Source organism: Gallus gallus, chromosome 3, assembly GCF_016699485.2.
Source record: "Gallus gallus isolate bGalGal1 chromosome 3, bGalGal1.mat.broiler.GRCg7b, whole genome shotgun sequence".
Taxonomy (NCBI): domain Eukaryota; kingdom Metazoa; phylum Chordata; class Aves; order Galliformes; family Phasianidae; genus Gallus; species Gallus gallus.
Window position 1 is genome coordinate 38,936,849 of NC_052534.1, and position 17,894 is coordinate 38,954,742.

At 35.2% G+C, this 17,894-nt stretch overlaps 1 protein-coding gene across 10 annotated transcripts in view; it reads left to right on the forward strand.

Annotated features, from left to right (window-relative positions):
* Positions 1 to 17,419, forward strand: part of SIPA1L2 (signal induced proliferation associated 1 like 2) — a 264,070-nt gene extending 246,651 nt beyond the window's left edge. For 7 of the 10 annotated variants that reach the window (XM_040698284.2, XM_046939496.1, XM_046939497.1 and 4 more), the window contains 5 exons: positions 4,705 to 4,836; positions 11,551 to 11,604; positions 12,536 to 12,659; positions 15,245 to 15,326; positions 16,177 to 17,419. In XM_040698284.2, coding sequence (XP_040554218.1) covers positions 4,705 to 4,836; positions 11,551 to 11,604; positions 12,536 to 12,659; positions 15,245 to 15,326; positions 16,177 to 16,323 — 539 coding nt within the window. In that variant the 3' untranslated portion in view covers positions 16,324 to 17,419. The remainder of the gene's footprint in view (positions 1 to 4,704; positions 4,837 to 11,550; positions 11,605 to 12,535; positions 12,660 to 15,244; positions 15,327 to 16,176) is intronic. The other 3 variants (XM_040698289.2, XM_040698290.2, XM_040698291.2) reach the window with 3 other exon arrangements.
* The last annotated feature ends 475 nt before the right edge of the window (positions 17,420 to 17,894 follow it).

Genomic DNA, 17,894 nt, shown 5'->3' on the forward strand with positions numbered 1-17,894 from the left:
GCTTTATACTGCTCTTCCAGCAGTGGAATTTTAGTGTTTTGTGTATTGGTCTTACATTATTTTCCCTTCTTGGTGCTTCTTAGATACAGACACTTGCATGCATAGTGGGGAAAAAAACATGAAATTAGTATCCTGTCAGTCAGTGTGAAGCTGATTGTTAATAACCAAGATAGTTTGTGTTATTTTCATACGCAGCTCCTATTTTCTGCTTCTGGTTTTGTATTATAAAAGTACCTTTCAATTCCAGTGATAAAAGATCTGTTATGATGACTGTCTTAAGGAAGCTATAATTGTTTATCTGTAATTGTCACCTGAAAACAAACACATAATGACATGCCCACCATTATTTTCAAAGTATCGCTAGTCAATATCTGGTTATAAGAAGCTAATCTTGACTCTTGTTAGGAAGGATTTTATAACTAGCACATTGAGAATTTCCATTCTGTTGCATTTATAATAATAGTTTGAGGCTGTAGTTTCAGATACCTGAACTCCTAGCTGTGATGGTACTGTCTTTCATGAAATGCATCCATTTGTGATCTTAAAACATTTTACTGATATTTAATGTTAACAGAAATCAGTAGAAATAGTGTGGTTTTGACCAGAATTCATTTTTAGATACACTCTTGCATGTTATTACCCAGCATGTGTTCCATGAAATATTGCGGCAGCACCAAATCTCGTGAGACCCCTCTAGCAAGGAATAGACTGTGATTAATAGGGAAGCAAAGCAGCAGCAAAAACAGAGCATAATGGGCAACCTGAAGGGTTTCAGATTACTAGAAAATCAGAATTATCAGACAAAATGACTGTGCAAATATGGAAAGAGGAACTTAAACTGTGTGATGTTCACTGTGGGAAGGAGATGAGAAAATGGAGATATAGGACTTTTTTATCATTTTATCTCTGGAGGAAGTGAACTGAAAAAAATGTTGCTTTCAGTAGAGCTTGAAATGAGTACTGTGGATTGCACACAGTACACAACTGCAGAAAGATTTGTTTCATCTTAGTTTTTAACTTAAACCAGAAAGCAGAATTTTTTGTAGCTGAGAACTCTGAAATTTTTACCCTGGGGACAATGAAGATTCCCCGAGACAGTGCTTTTCATGCTGAGTGATTCTCACACACCCTGCACAGTTGCAGGTACAAATGTATCCGTCTTGCCAATTCATGGCAGCTGAACTAGCTCTGAAGGAATGAAAGCGATGAGAACCACAGATACATAACTAGTACACAAACATAAGTCAGAGAAATCCAGGATGACATACAGAAGCAGTCAGACTGAGACCATGGTCCACCCCTATAATTAAAAAAAAAAATGAGGGAAATAAAAATACTGTGCCTTGAGAAAAGGAGCAAGGTGCAGGACACTTTCACTGATGAGGGTCATTAGGAAGGGAACATTTTGCAATAAGACACTAGCAAATTCTGAATGTTTTCCTCATGTTGTAGGAAACAACTGTGAGAGGTTCAGCATGAAAGTAGGTATTGGGGCACATGTCCACTGTGCTAACGGTAATATAAACATAGTTCCATGAGAATGTCTACTAGAAGGCTGGCGTCTTTGAAGGGAGACTTTGGTCAACCCTAGGTAACAATGCAGAGTGGGGAGAGGCTTGGCAAGTAGTTACTGATGACAGGAAAAAAGAACTGGAAGCAGACACTGGGATTTATGTCTGCATATGACCTGCTATGTTCCTTCACTTGCAGCATCTTTTGAGTATAATCTGCTTATTATATGATGTGTTAATTTATGAACTCAGTAAGTATATAGCAGATATTCTTCCATTGCCTACAATCTCTGCATAAAAATAGCAGTTCCAACTGAAGCAAGATACTTATCTTGGAAGTAGAAAAGGTTAAGCCAGGTGAATCTTTTTTCTTTCTCTTTCTAGTTACTCTTTGAATATAGGAGGGTGTGGGACTGACAACAGACAATTTCAGGAGATCTCTATTGGAAACTGAGTTTACCATATAATTCTGGTGAAAATAAGAACTCTTGAAAATGCTTTTACTTTAATGTAACAATAATAAAAAATAAAGAAAATTTGTAAGTACAGGAAGTAAGTGGCATAAATGAAAGGACAAGAAACCAGGATGTTAATGATTTTGTACCAAATTGGAGTACAGCAAATAAAGTAATCTTTAAAACTGAAAGGTAACATGCATTATTTCCTCAAGGAAATAAAGGAACAAGTCTGTATTGGTTGAAAACCAAACTTGCTGGCAATGAAGATAATGACCTTTGAGATTATGCATGCCTTCCAGAACATGCAGAGGTGTGCATGTACCAGTGTAACTTGTCACCTTTGCACAAGTCAAAAAGGAAAACAGCAAGCAGCCTGCATGCTGCTGATGTTGCATTCATACAAAGAAAATGTGTAGGCAACAGGGAGGCAATGAAAATGCACTGCTACTCCTAGCCAGAGCGTTCCTGAATAGTATACTCTGAAATTCAGATGCACAAAAAAGCCTATGTCTTTAGAGCTCCTTTTTTAATTCCACATACCCCCTTGCCTATGAACACATAATTCATGTATTGAAAACAAATTATTCTGCAGTAGCGCACTGATGCCTGTTCACAGTTATCCTGCTTATAATATCGGCCATCAACTTGAGCACTTGAGTTTTCAGAGCTATCAGTGTTCAAATCTTCTACTCCAGGAGGCTTTCAGCAGTTAAGCGGCTCTGTCAGGGACCAAATAGAATCCACCCTAAGGTGAACTGAGGTTCTCACAAAGACAATGTATAATGAAAGTTGACTGCTGGTGAATATATCACTCCTACACTTTAATTTGGTAAGCCAGCAGAATGTACTGAGGACAGGCATCTTTCTGACAGGTTTCACAACCAGCCTCTGTAGGCTGATTGTATAAAAGCAAGGGCTGCCCCTTAGGGTCTGCCTTCTGGTCTACAACCAAAAGCTGGCTTGCCAGCCTTCAAATAAGGCTTTCTGTCTGTTTTCCCCAACAGCGATATATAAAACACTTCTACTAGCACAAATGTGGTTCTTACAATTCCCAAATCATATACGAAAGTTTAGAGACTACTCTACTGTTGAGCTTACAAAGCATTTTTACCCCAAGATAACCTTAGATAAGGTTTTGCGTGTGTTTATAAGAAATTGAAAATATAATACTAGTACGGATGTATGAGTAGTTTCATTTCATATAGCATCCACTTTGGCATGCCAAAAATGGTTACTAAGGAATACATTTCTACAGAGAATTGTCAAATCTTTTCCATTTGTAGTAGAACAATGCTTTCATGTAAGTTGTAGAACAAGATAAATTCCACAGTAAATAGGATTTCTACCTCACAGGCATTGATTTTGATTCATGGGACTTGCAGTTCTTGATAAAGAATTGCAAAATTACTCTCATGTTCCAGATTTAAAAACAAACAAAAAAAGCCCCAGTTTTTTTTGTTTTTTTTTTTACAAAGCTCTAATTTTATATGCTCCAATCATTGCTCTGTGCAGTACAATGTTCTGTAACCGGCTACTGCTTTGGGATTTTTAGGTTAGAAATCTTTAATTCAAATAGTCTTCAGTGTTCTTGGTTATGGTTCCAGACAATGATAACATTTCACTTTCTTACACAAGAATAGATCTTCCACGTGTGTGTGTATGTGCATTTTTTCCTTCAATGATTTTTATGTATGGTATTGTGCTGGGAAAAACATCACTTATAAATATTATACTCTAAAACACTAGAATAGTTAGATGGAAAAGTCCTCTACTTCTGAAATATTCAGTGAAAAAATAGGTATTTTGACACATCATAAAAGCAAAAATCATTTTTCTTTTGACTGTACTATTTAATAAAAGTGATTAAGAGAAAGCTTTTAATAAAAGCTTTAGATGAAATTTAGTTTAAAACAATCTATTTGTGTTTAATGCAGTTTTAAAAACATCTTTATGTCTATTCCACATTATTCATTCACAGTGAAGATTGCTATAGAAAGATAAGGAAAATGTTAAACTATTTAAGATAGTTATGAAAATTAACATCACTACTGTGATGTATGCTTGCAGTGTCTTTCTAAAAGACTGCATAACTGCATGAACTAACATTATAGATCAATTGAAATGCATACACTAATCTTCAGTATATGGCATTTTACACCTCAATCTGTAGCTCAGGGATCAACATGCAGATCTTGCATTCTCAGATACACAAATTTTAAGTTAATAGGGTAATATTTTCAGTGTGAAAGTGAATCTTGGATACAGGCTAAAACTCACAAATGCAGGTAGATGATATTTCTGAATTTGTTGCAAGAACTGAAATGTTTCAAGTTTCAGAATAAAACCCTGTGTGTAAATATTTCATATGTTGATTTACAGCCTTCTTTAAGACGTACCTTTGTTCACCTAGCAACTTTACTGCTCAGTGCCCAGATTTAATATAGTACGCTTTAAGAATCAATGCTGTCTACTCACAGAATTCACAGGAAAGTGCAAAGAGTGCATAATGTGGAAAGGGGCACAAAAACCTCTAGAAACCCTTCCCAACTCATTCTTCTTGACTTAACAGTTGTGTCCGCCCTTATTGAGTATTGAAAAAGAAACAACAGAAAAAAGAAAAGTGAAGAAAGCAGTCATTAATTTTATATATATATATTTACAGTTCGTTATAACAGGTTCAAAATTAATTGTACTTCATTGTTATAGGAAGACTAATTATTGTGTTTATTGTTTAGATGAATTCTGGTTCTCAGATGGGTCCTTATCTGATAAAGCCAAATTCAATGATCCTGGCCTGATGCCCCTGCCAGACACTGCCACAGGGCTAGACTGGTCCCACCTGGTAGATGCTGCACGAGCGTTTGAAGGTAACAGGAAAAGTTGAATAAAGATCACTGTTCACTACACAACACTTTTTGGGGGAAAAAGGATATATATTTATATATATATACACATATAGAGACATTTTGCATTAACAAAAATCCAGTGTTTGCCTCCGAAGCCCTTTTGTTCTTTTAGCTGTATTCTTTCTCAGTGCTGAAGATTGTCACTGAAAATCTGAAGTATTCTCTAAAATACTCTCAGTATCTGTCGTAGATACCATTCATCTCTTAGGGACCACAGTGCTCTCTGTAATCTATTGGAAAAAGCAGATGCTTTGAAGGAGAGATTCAAAGCACTTAAGTTAGATGCTTAAAATGAGACTGGGAGTAACAATTTCTCTGGATTTATTGTGTTGTCTTCAAAAACTTTGTGTACATAGTCCAAGTGATGTTGCGTCCCTCTTCGTTTTCATAATAAGCCCTTAAAAACAGCAAAAATGTATGCTATTCTTTCCAGTAGCAGAATTTGAGGTGCGGGATATAAACTAGGTTTGCATTATTAAATTATAAAACTGGGTTAATGAAGAAAAACCTCATTCACCTCACTGGCAGCTAAGCATACTCATAATGTATAAACACAGAAAGGTGGATGTATGTTTGAGTCTAACCATCCATCCATTTGTACATTTCTGTTTCTTGGTTTCCAATAAGTGTTTTGGTTGGGTCACAAGACTGTCCAAAATCGTGCAACATTTTTTATCTGGTATTATTCTCACTAGCCAGTGTATGAGTCAGAGGTATCAGAGTAAGGATGATGTATAGGTCTCATACTTAACAGCTGGATGGGTTAAGTTAGTGATGAGGTGTTGTTTTGTTTGATTGGTTTTTGTTGTTGCTTAGGGGTTGTCTTTTTTTTTCAACTAAAAGCAACCATGGTAATAAGATTTCAGGTACTGATTCCTTCCCTGAGTATGAAGTGATTAAATTTCAAAAGCTCTTCAGAAGTACTTACTTTACTAATTTAGTTGGCATAATAAAGAATTCCGAAAACAAAACAAATAGTAATTAAAAAAAAAAAAACAGATCAACAATGATGATTAGCATCCAAAAGAACTGTGTTGTTTACTTTATCTACACTCTTCACTGCTACTTACACGTCTGTTGTAGCTAGCTGAAAGTGCTGTAATGCTGGGAATCTGACAACTGGTCCCATGCATTTGCGTGTTTGCTCAGGAAACATCCTAGTGTTTATTACTGGTAAATAACTGAAAAAACAGGAAATTATATATTTGATAACTTGGTACTTGAAGAATATTTTTAAATGCTAACACAAATACAAAATTTGAGTTCAGCTATCTAGAAGCTTGTTCTGTATAGGTTATGCTCCTACACTGTTCGATTTCTTTGAATACTGGAATCAATTTTCATTACTTTTTATTACTTGCTTAATATTTTGGTGAAAATAATTTCATTTTGCTAAGTGTTATGTGATTGCAGTTGTCGTTTCCATTTAAGAGATAAACATAGAACAAACACAGCCATCCACAGTGCCCTGTTCTAGGGAGGGCAAATACTGCTGTATTTTAATTGCAAATATCTTAGTATCCGTGTAGATTAAGGTGAACAATTGATTGGCTTTAATTGCAACATTGAATGGTTGAATTCAATTTTTCAATGATTGAAAAAAGATGGAAACTTTTTTAATCTGATTTTTTAGAAGAATTTGAGGAAGAAATTAATATTTTTATATATATATATATATATTTTTGTGAAGAAATGTAATTCTTCATGTTTACAACTCTGCAGTAGATGTATCCACATCTATGCAAAATGATTTGTAGTATATTTTGGCTTTACTCATAATACTGCAACTTAAAAATTTTGACTAGGAGTAAAATTTTTACGCTGTTGTTCATCTTCCTCTATTCTGTGTCCTGCAATTGGAAAATCATTTTTAAAAAGAATAACTGATATGGATATCATAAAAAATTCATTGGGAGAGAGGGAGTTGGATATGAATTGGCAGATGTTTGTTCGTTGTGTATTTTAATGTTGATAATTGAGGAGTTGCTTCATCTTAATGTTTAAAAATAACTTGGAGCTGCTGTTCTGCATTCTATCAACGTGAAAAAGAGAAAGTGGATAATTCAAAAAATCATAAACTGATGAATATAAAACTCTTTTGATCTTTTCATTAATTGGGATGGAAATAAGATTACATACAGATCAAAAAAGACCAGTGAAAAAGGATCAAAAGTGGGAAATTTATGTTAGAGTTGATTTCTAGTTTGGCTTTATCAACCTGATATTTAGAAGTTATGTTCCTTTCTAGAACCTAGGCACGTCTTCATTTGAGGGTTTTTTGTTCTTTGTTCAAAGCCTGTTCTTAGTATTCTTTGATTAGAATTACCAAACTGATTGCAAGGTTATGGTTTTTCCCCTGTGATTTTTCTAGACTGTATGCTAAGAACTTACATTCTTGTCTGTTCAAAATCCATACATCGTGTGGGCCCCACAATCCTTTATCTGTCTGTATGTAAATACAGTTGTATTCTGATTAATGATATGTATTACACATTGTGTAGCCTTTTGAGGTGCTTATACTGTTGGGGTTATTTGGATAAATAATTATATGTAGTAGCAACATTGTTGCTATCATTATATCAGAATTTTTTCCACCTAACTGAACAGTTGAGGAGGTTGATATTAACCTTTACCCTACTGATACCTTGATCTTATGCAGAACTGCAGTTTCTAAACTATCGTCTAACGAGGGTGGAGTAAATGGTTGAGAAAAAGAGTATGAGGAAGTCATAATTGTTAAATTAAAATTATCGTAATAGGGGTTTTTTTTAGTTTGTGAGGATTTCATTTCTGATAGTTTTGCTTGGCAAGAGCTTTTGTGATAAGCGGAATATTTACTTCAGACTTTGCTGGAAAATCCAGTTTTACATGGACAGGTCTCCACAGTGCAATGAAGAGCTGTGTAGGGTCTGCCTCCAGAAGCTGCATGTGTAGGAGGTTTTGTTGGAGCTGTTTGTGTTGAGGGCTAATATCTAGAAATTGGAGTTCAATGCAACATTATTCTAAGTATTTGCACTACCTTCCACTGCAGGGCATAGATTTGACTCTGATATTTATCCAGAGATGATTCTTAGCATTCATGCAGTCAGTTGCAACAGCTACAATTCAATTTCTTTCATGTGTAGATTCACTGCTTCCACTTCCCATATATTATTTTGGTAGAAGCTATAGAGAGACAGGAAGACAGCTGACATGTTGAAAGTTCATTATGGCTGTATCTTTGTATCTATACTTTTGTATCTGCACTTGAAACAAGCCATGAAAAATAGATAGAACTGCATGTGACTATGCAGCAAAAGAGGGAAAAAAGAAGTTAAAGAAGCAAAGAGAAGTAAAATGACTTTTTGAGGAGATTTACAGGATAAAGTTGAAAGATGAATAAGAGGAAGGAGAACAAAGAAATCTCAGGAAAAAAAAAGTGAGAATGTGGTTTTTGTTTTGTTTTGTTTCTTAAATTCTCTTTCTGTATTATCCTTTTGATAGATCTCCAAGTAAGGAAAGAAGGGCAGGTTTTCAGTATGTGTTATGTGGTTGATATTTCATTTTGTATTCTTTAGAGAACTTGTGGAATAAAAGGTAAAGTCTTTCAAGATGTCCATATCTGCTACTGTCATTATAGAGAAGGGTTGGCCCAAACATAAACATTATTACTATGAATAGATCTTTGTTCTATTTTTATTTGTTTAAACTTATTGTATTCTGCTTTAGAAAGGTTAATGTTTTATAAATAATATTATGGGAACTAACAACCTAAAAGTCATTCCTGTGATGTCTTTAATTTAGTTCATTTAAATAGGTGGTTTAAGCTTCTGATTATTTTCCAGGTTATTTTTGTGATCATCTACTAGCCATGCCAATCAGAATGTAGTGTTTCTTAATGCCAACTTATCTTTGCAGAAACATCTGTGCTACTATAATTAATATAATTTTAATATTTCCATTTAAAATCTTTTTGGCTTAGTGCAAATAATGCTACACACAACATAATGAGAAAGAAGTGAAGCATTCAACAAGAGAAAATTATTCAAATCAAATTAGTAAGTTAAACTGTTAGATTGATAAAAACTGAAAATATTCAGCTATGATTTGGTCATTTCTAATGCATGCATGTGTAGCTCTGTTTTGCTTCCGTGCAAATCTCAGTGTATGTCTGTAGGTAGCCTTTACTTTGTAATGAAAGGGTCGTTTCATGCTCCATGCTTATTTTAACCTTTTCTGCTCTCCGATAAGTAAAAGTTGTTTTGAGATTTTTAAACTTTTGTACAAGCACTGATACACTGTGGAATCATAGGTTGGTTTGAACTGGAAGGTACCTTAAAGATGCTACCAGCTCAGCTGCCCAGGGCCCCATCCAACCTGGCCTTAAGTGCCTACAGGTATGGGGCACCCACAGCTTCTTTCTGCAGCCTACGCCAGTGCCTCATCACTCTCAGAGTGAAAAATTTCTTCCTAATGTCTGACCTAAATCTTCCCTCTTTTAGTTTAAAATCTTCTCCCCTTATGCTATTACTATACTGCCCGATAAACAGTCTTACCCATATTTCCTGTGGGCCCTGGATAGGTACCGGAAGGCTGCTATGAAGTCTTCCTGGAGCCTTCGCTTCTTCAGACTGAACAACCCCAACTCTCTCAGCCTGTCATTGCATTATTTTCTCCAATTGTTTATGCGCCTGGGTCCTTGCATGGTTTGGCAAGAATGTCCCAGCTAAAAACTAAAGTTCCGAGATTTTAGCATTTAGAGATGTCCTCATAATTTTGAGGAAGCAGTATCTATAGTATAATAGTCAGAAATATGCTCAGTTGTTCTGTTGAAAAGCTAAGCATCGACAAAGGTGGCATTGATTTCATTTTTGTGAATACAGTCAAGCCAGTTCTGTTGGAAGTAAATAAAAAGAAAATCAGTAGGAAAATTTTGGTCTTTGAAACACAAATTCAATTTTAACGACAGTTCAGATTTAAAAACCATCCTAATTTAAATAGTAAGTTAGTGAAACTATTGCTAAGCACAGATTCTTTCAGAGGCTTGATGTGGAGTCATTGAAAATAAAAATGCATCCTTAAAAGTACTTGAAAATTATTCAAAAGTAAAATATTTTAGTACTCAAGGATCTTGTTGATGTAGCAGTTTATTGTGGCAGTAACTTGTTCAGAGAATGATTTTGACACCAACCAGGCTTCTGAAAATTGCCTGTTTTGAAGAGCAACACAGGAGTTTAGATAGTATGCTATATAGCTGGAGACTTCTTGTTATTAATGGCCATGTAATGACTTTGTTTGTTCCTCGTCTGAGGAATGGGAAAAGATGATTTAATATTTTATGATTATAGGAGTGTTTCAAAAATATTTTTAAGTTGTGCTATGTAAATAGAAATGGGTTAATAATTTATTTCCTATTCTAAGTGTTATTATTTTTAATGACATGCATTTGAAATTCATTATGGATTATAGAAGGAAGAAAAAGTCAGTCCACAAATCATACTAAATTGCAAGCACCCATTTTTGGTTTGGGGGTTTTTTCTTGTGTTGTATTGTGTTTTGAAGTATTATGAAGATAAAATATTGGGTTTAAAACTTTCATTATGTGATTTCATTAACAGCTGCATGCATCTGCTCTTACATCTGCTTTTACCCGCCAAGAGAAAGCTACTTTAAGACACTGTTAGAGAGAACAAACTGACAAAACATGTTCTCAACTGACAAAATATGATGAATGAGTGGCCATTCTCTTTAATTAAGCTTACTTGGCAGTGGAAGAAAAACACAGGTTTTTCTCTTACAGACATTATGGCCTCTGAGATGCAATGTCACGCATCACATATTAGTGACCACAGAAAAAATAGCAATAGCATAGCATAACATCTGTTGCTGACTTTGTTTTCTTCTGTCAAGAGGTAATGAAAATGTAAACAATATAAAAGTGAAATTGATAATTAGATATGTACTTCAAACTTCTGACCCAATCCATTGTCAGTCTGATTGTTTATACAGTTTTGTTTCTGGCCTATATACTGCTTTTGAGTCAGGAAACTACTTTTAGTTTATCTGTACTTATTAAATCCATCCCACTTAGTATGTTTCAAATTGATTTAGTGTTTAAAATTATATTCTTACCTTATTTTCAACATATATGAAAACATCATGTTCAAATTTGCTGAGGTCCATCACAAGTTAGAAATGAGGTTAAAATCAGATTAAATGCGCTGTGGTCTTTAAAATTGGATAACAATATGACATCCAATTCTTCATATAATAGAATGAATTGTTAATATTTGGTATTCTAAAAAAAAAAAGTTCATTTAGAAATGCCTTTAAAATGATTTCCTATTTTTATTTACGACAAGTTTTAAAACAAGTTTTTCTTCCTATTTAAAGTGTTCTGACCTGTTTTTGCTGTTTGGGTACTTGGAGTTTGCAGGATTGTCTTTTTTGTGTGTTGTGCCAAATTGCCATGCTGTGTATCACAACACTGGGTATTACTATTAGAGACACTGGGCGTGACATCGCATGCTTTAACTGTAATGTTGATGTGCAAAAATGGTTTTGTAAGGCTGGCAGTGAGAGCCAGCATGAGTTGCACTGGGAGTATCCCATTATGTGAACTTTACATAAGGGCCACAGCTACTTTAGTGGAGATGGATTGTCTTGTTTATAGGAACATTCTAAATCTTATTCCAGGTTTTGACTCAGATGAAGAACTTGGGCCGTTCTGTCATCATACGCCGTTTCTAGGTGATGATCTGGGATTGATGACTTTTGTATTTTGTAAACTTTCTTTAATATTTCCTATGTTTGCACGTTTGCATGATAATGCAAGCTTTGGGTCTGTGGGGTGGTAGAGCAAGGGGAGAAAAGGTGAGGCAGGCATGTTGTCACCAGAATTTAAACAAACCTAAGGACTTGGATTTTGTTTGACAGAAATAAGTTAAATGAATCTCCACAAAATATGGATTAAATTTTTATAGAAGGCAAATTAAATCCTAATGAATGCATAATTTACTCCCATTCTGTGCAATTATGATCTGCATGGCATAATCCTATTACGTGATAACTGATGTATTTTGGCAACCACACTGTATATCCATAGGTAAAACCTGTGCTTGTTAGATTACACTCTAGTGCAATCCGATGTAGCTAATAGTGTGCCTTTGTAATATACATAACAAAAACCTCAACTGATAAAATTAGTAAGAATTGATTGTTTTTTTCCAGTCTGCAGATTACCAGAAGGTTCTGCAAATGCTTGAGACAATAGTAAACAGTACAAAATGGGCAGTAGAGATTTCTGAGGAATCCGAGGGCTCAAAGTCCATGAAAAATACAAACTTTCATTGAATTCCTATTGACACTGGTTGTGGCCCTGAGTTCTCAAGCGGTTTTTTGTGGATTTCATCAAGACCAATTTACTGATCATATCAAACTTAACTAGTCCAAACAGATCTGAGGTGCAAAACATTTGCTTTGAGGTTGCCTTTGGATGCAGATGTGGGGAAGCCAACTAATTAGAATGTACTTTACATCTGCTGACTATCTTCGAAGCTATGATGTAGAAACCTACATCCTTTTGTTGAACTGAGCAAGAACAATGGCTGTAGTATAGCCTTTTATTTTATATATATATATATCCAGCTTTAAACATTACCTTACGTTACTTTTTTTACAGATCAGAGAGTAGCATCTTTTTGTACCTTGGATGATATGCAGCACGCTCAGGGTTTGGAAGGAACACAAGAGTTACCTTTGGATGAGAGTCCCACAGATGGAAAAGATTTTCTTGAGGCTGCTGGGTATGTCAAAACTACAGCACATTTCTTTAAAACAAAACAAAACAAGACAAAAAAGTAGCTTTTTTTTTCTCCTAATGTTGCTTGTTACATATCCTTTTCCTTAACTTAAATGCTGTAAAGGAGAAGGGGACATGGAGGGAGATGGAAAGAAAAAACTGGACAAAATGAATAATTTTTGCAGCCAAAAAGCGAAGAAGGAAAATAAGAGTCAGCATGTCATGTAGTGGGTGTCAGCCTTGCCCATGGCAGTTGGTTTGGGACTAGTAGATAGCTAAGATCCTTTCCAACCCAAACCATTCTATGATCCTATGATTCAATGTGAAAAAAAGAAACCAGAGGAGTATAGGAAGCAGAGCACCACTGTTCTGAAAATAAGCAAGTTTCAAGATTAAAAGTGCTGTTTTATTTTTAAGTTTTAAAAAAAGGAGAGGAAAAAAAGGGTAGGAGATATACTTGGATATTTGTTTCAAGGTCAGTACTCTGGAACGAATGCTGTAATTATTCTGATGTTACCTACCTTTTGGCTATGGGCAGTTTAGCATTTTGTTGAAACTATTCAGAAATTAACACATTATAAGACCTAAGGAAGAAAATAAGACATGGGATGGAATTATCTTGGCCCAGCTACTGGTTTGTGAAAGTTAAGAATGTTTTCTTACTGCTCTTCAGCTGACAGATTTTAACCATAGAGTACTGACAAGCTCTTTAACTTCAAAAGTCCTCTCAGTGGCACTGCCTTGCATAATAGTTGCCATAAAGAATTAAAATTCTAGCAGTTCCTTACAGTCCTAATTTAGATCATGAATTTACTGAACAAGGACTCCGTCTCTGAGTCCCAGTCTACCAAAGCAATCTGTGTGTAGTGTACACAGTTTTGCTTGTGTGAACATTGCCTTTGTCTTCACAGCAGTATTTTTGCCATATATATGACTGTTAAAAACAAACAAACAAAAAAACAAAAAAACTTCCTCTCAGAACTATCAGTGAAAATGGCTCTTAGGGTTTTACTTCAAAACATCTGATGTCTAATTGTTCACATGAATGTTTCATTATTTCATAGCAGAGCTGTTGCCCTGAAAGATTGCACCTTCACTTTACTTTTGATAAATGTTGTTTCCTGGAATCAACCTCAGAGCAGTTTCATCTAGGAAATTTGTAACATAGCCAGGCCAAACTCTCTCATTAGAATAGTACAGGTATATGCAGAGTTTAACCAATTAACCTGAACTGATCTATTGCACCTTAAAGCCACATTTTTCATTGTGCTCCTCCTTTGCAATAGCAGTTTGTGTTACATTAATTTCTGTTTTCATCTGAACTGGTAAAAGGAGCTCAACTCACTAGGATGCAAGACTCTTGTCTGCAGCAAACATTTCAGATCTTGGAGCAGGTGTTCCTACTTATTTTTTGCAACTGTTCACATTCAAGGAAAAATTGCTACTTTTTTTCATCTATGGGGAGAGAAATAAATCAGGAGAACCTGTAACTGGGGGCTCTGGGAATCTTCCATGCCAAAACTGCCCGATTCTTCACCCCCAGTGATCTGAGTGTACTCTGTCTTCTCTGTTGTGGGGGGAGATTCTGTCCATTAGCTCATGTTAGAAGGGAAGCGCATCTTTGATTAGTCTTGCTCTTCAGCAGCAGGAATGGAAGAGCAGGAAATGGAGGGATAAGAAGGGGTTTAGTCTTCTTGCTTGTTAGACTGTCACATTTAAATTTGAACAAGTTTTAAACAAATTAACTTACATGATTAAATACATTTATTTCCATTACTTCTAAATCCACATCTTTTACCAGCTAGCAATCAGTAAGGACTGCAAAAAGATTTTAAAATGTTCATCCTTAAGCATTGGAAAATGACTGATTTTCGCACTTGCTTGAAGCAACTGATTCAGCTTTGTACTAAAAAAAATTGCTACCTCTTCAGATTTTCTTTTCTAGACAATAATTCATGTTATGGCTAATTTCATCTATAACACGTATGAAACTCTCCCACAGTGTTCAGTGTCATACAGGAATCGGTAGCTATTCTCAATATTTTCTTCCAGTCATGCATTTGATTAACCTGTAGCAATATTTCATATGTTTTGACCTTTAAACAAAATATTTGTCTTCATGAAGCTGTAGGTTTATCTTTTGCTGGAAATGACACAACTGCAGACCAGACAAAAGAATTCACACAGCTCCCTTAATTTGCAAGAATTACTGCTGCAGCTTGCTTCAGATTAATACAGTCCTTATCTGAAAGTAGCTTGTTAACAAATGTGCTCAGCATACCATTTATCAGCAAGTTTGACTTGCAGTGGGAAGATATATGCAAATAATACCTGAAACATTCCTCCTTAAAATCATTTTAATTTCTGAGATACTTGCATGAGAAGCATTGTCGTATTTCAAATAGCATAGCAATGGGTTTGTGTTCTGATAGTAAGTAGTCTTCCACTGTTGCTGCTTTTATCTTGGTTTTCCCAACTATCCCTAAAGCGATTTGATTCCTCCGCTATCACTAGAAGTATTATTTTGCAAAACTAGGTGTTGAAATGTTTTTAAGTAACCCAGAGTGAAGGTAGTGGTTTTCTTTACAGGGAGCATGCTCCAACTACACTGACTGGAAAAGTTAACCAGCTGGAAGTGATCCTCCGGCAACTACAAACTGACCTGAGAAAGGTAAGAGTTTGCTATTGGTGTTTATTGCTCTCTAATTTTAATAGCTAGATTTTTATGTGGAGTTCATAAAGGGCTTGAAAAAGGTAAGTTAAAATAGGTAACATAATGATGATTATGAATGGTAGTGCCTAGTGGTAAGTGTAGGAATGGCCACACAGACAACTGGCTGCAAGACTAACTAGTTCGCAGGTCACTGACTACTGCAGAATAAATTATCCTACTTGTCATGCTCTAGAATAAAAAATGTACTTTATCTCTATCTTGTGATGTTTGAGATTTAACAAAGGATAGTGCTATGCGCACAAGTGCTACTGCTAAACAGTTAGCACTCTACATTTGTCACCCTTCTCACCTCATGTGTGCCTTGGTCATGTAACAATGACTTGATTTATCTCATTTGCTGTAATTCCGGAGCTGGGAACAATGCCAAGGACTGGTGGAAATGAGTCTGCTTTTGGTCAGAAAGTAATTCTTATAGGGAAGATTTTGAAAGTAGATTATTTTCTTCCTTCCTGGGCTTTCAGGTAGCATTTGTAATACTCAGAATCTTCTTATTTTTTTTATTCCTTGAATTTTTGTTAAATTGAGTGAATTTCTATGATTTTGATATTGAAGTAGCATCTAGCTTTCTTTTTTAGCTTGCATCATTTTATCTTCAAAACAACATACTGAGACGGAGTGAGGCACTTGAAACACATTTTGGGAATCAACTTACAGTTAGCAGTTGTCAAAATGGATTAGGGTGCTCAACAGAATATAGATGAATGGTTTGCATAGAAATATTAATAGTAACAATAGATGCTTGAATCTCGGCTGCTTACTTTCTTCAACTTGTATCTCTATTTACCAGGAAAAACAGGACAAAGCAGTTCTCCAAGCAGAGGTACAGCATCTGAGGCAAGATAACATGAGGCTTCAAGAGGAGTCTCAAACAGCAGCTGCTCAACTGAGGAAATTTACAGAATGGTTCTTCAATACGATAGACAAAAAATCCTAATGGCTGAACCCCTAGAAAATACTTACTTGTAACAGCTGTAATGTAGCAGCTGTATTTTTTTGAATTAACGGGGTAATAATTTCACTGTGTTCACAATCCATTGTAGGTGTTTCTGCTACATTCTCTATCCAGTTTTATTCATTTGAAAAGGAAAGAGACCTGTGGTAACCTGTCTTTAAACTCGTATGAAGAAAGCAGAGAATAGCAGATATTTGTTTGTGTGAAGATGAATGTAAAAAAATTCCTAGTGTCATTTTAGACATTTTTAGAGGATGCGCTGGCTAGGGCTTGCCTGAAGAGGAATATTTGGGGTTTTAGTTCCTGCATTTCAGGTGCACTGGTGAAGATGTTAAAGCAATTTACATTAGCTTGGGCTTCAGTATTGTAAGATAAAAAGAATAACCAGACATATACTTTAATGTTTAAAAGGTGCTCTATTTTTTTGTATGTACAGTAGTTTTATTTCCACAGTCGACATCGTCATAGCAATAAGAATGGAGGTATAGTGAATAGTCAAAAAGCTGTGTTTATAAAATGTTAGCACTGATGTGTTTAACACTAGTTTGGGTGCAGATACATTAGAGATTATTTATTTGCAGGAACAAATGGTGCCTGAATATAAACAGTGTTCTGATTTTCTAAAGATACACATGCCTTGTAAATGGCTCACTGGGGTTAGCCCGCTCCCAACTTCTGTTACTTTTGTATAGTTGATGTTCAGCTAAACAGTTATACTGCTTAACTATTAGAATCATGTATGGTGTGAGCCAGCCAATCAATTGTACAATGCCAAATTTGTTTATCTTTGTACAGAAGCTTTGATCAAGTGTCTTGTATTTAACACCTTTATTTAAGCTTATTTAACCTTAAATTGTTGATTTTATAAAGTTTGTTTTATCTGCACTATGGTGAGGTCAGTTGGTTGCAAGTTGTAATATTTTTAGCTTGCCAAGACTGTACTGAGGAGTTCTAGAAAATTCTAACAATTGGATGCTGCTAGTACACAATTGATTTGTTTGTATGCTTTAACATTTTTAACTGTTTAATTTGAAATGAACATACATCCTGCTTTTTTAATAAATGTTCAAAATCTAAACCTGCAAAATTACTTTATCTTGTATCATCTACAACTAATGTCATCGCTAATAGTTCAGGTTTCTGTTCAGCTCAGTCTAAGTTCTCAATTTGGAATCAGTCCAAGCTCCCATAGCTCTTACAGTCTCTTATTACTGATGAGGGATTGTCACCATTTGATTTATTTGGTGTGTCCTATCCTATAACTGAGGAGGTAGCTTCATAGGTCAAGGAGTAAAAGTTATTTTGACTGTTTATAGGCATTCATTAGTGACCAATGAGAAAAACTCCTTTACACATACATATGTTCTAAAAAAAAAAAAAAAAAAAATTGAAAAGGTGTCTAGCTTTCCTGTATTATTTCATATTTATCAAAACAGCAAATAACTTCCATCCTCCTCTTGTGTCTGCAATTGAAGATTTGATTGCAGTGTTAGCATGTGAGATGTGAAAGTAGGTTGATGATAGCTTGCACTACTTTGTTCCTCTTCTTTTGT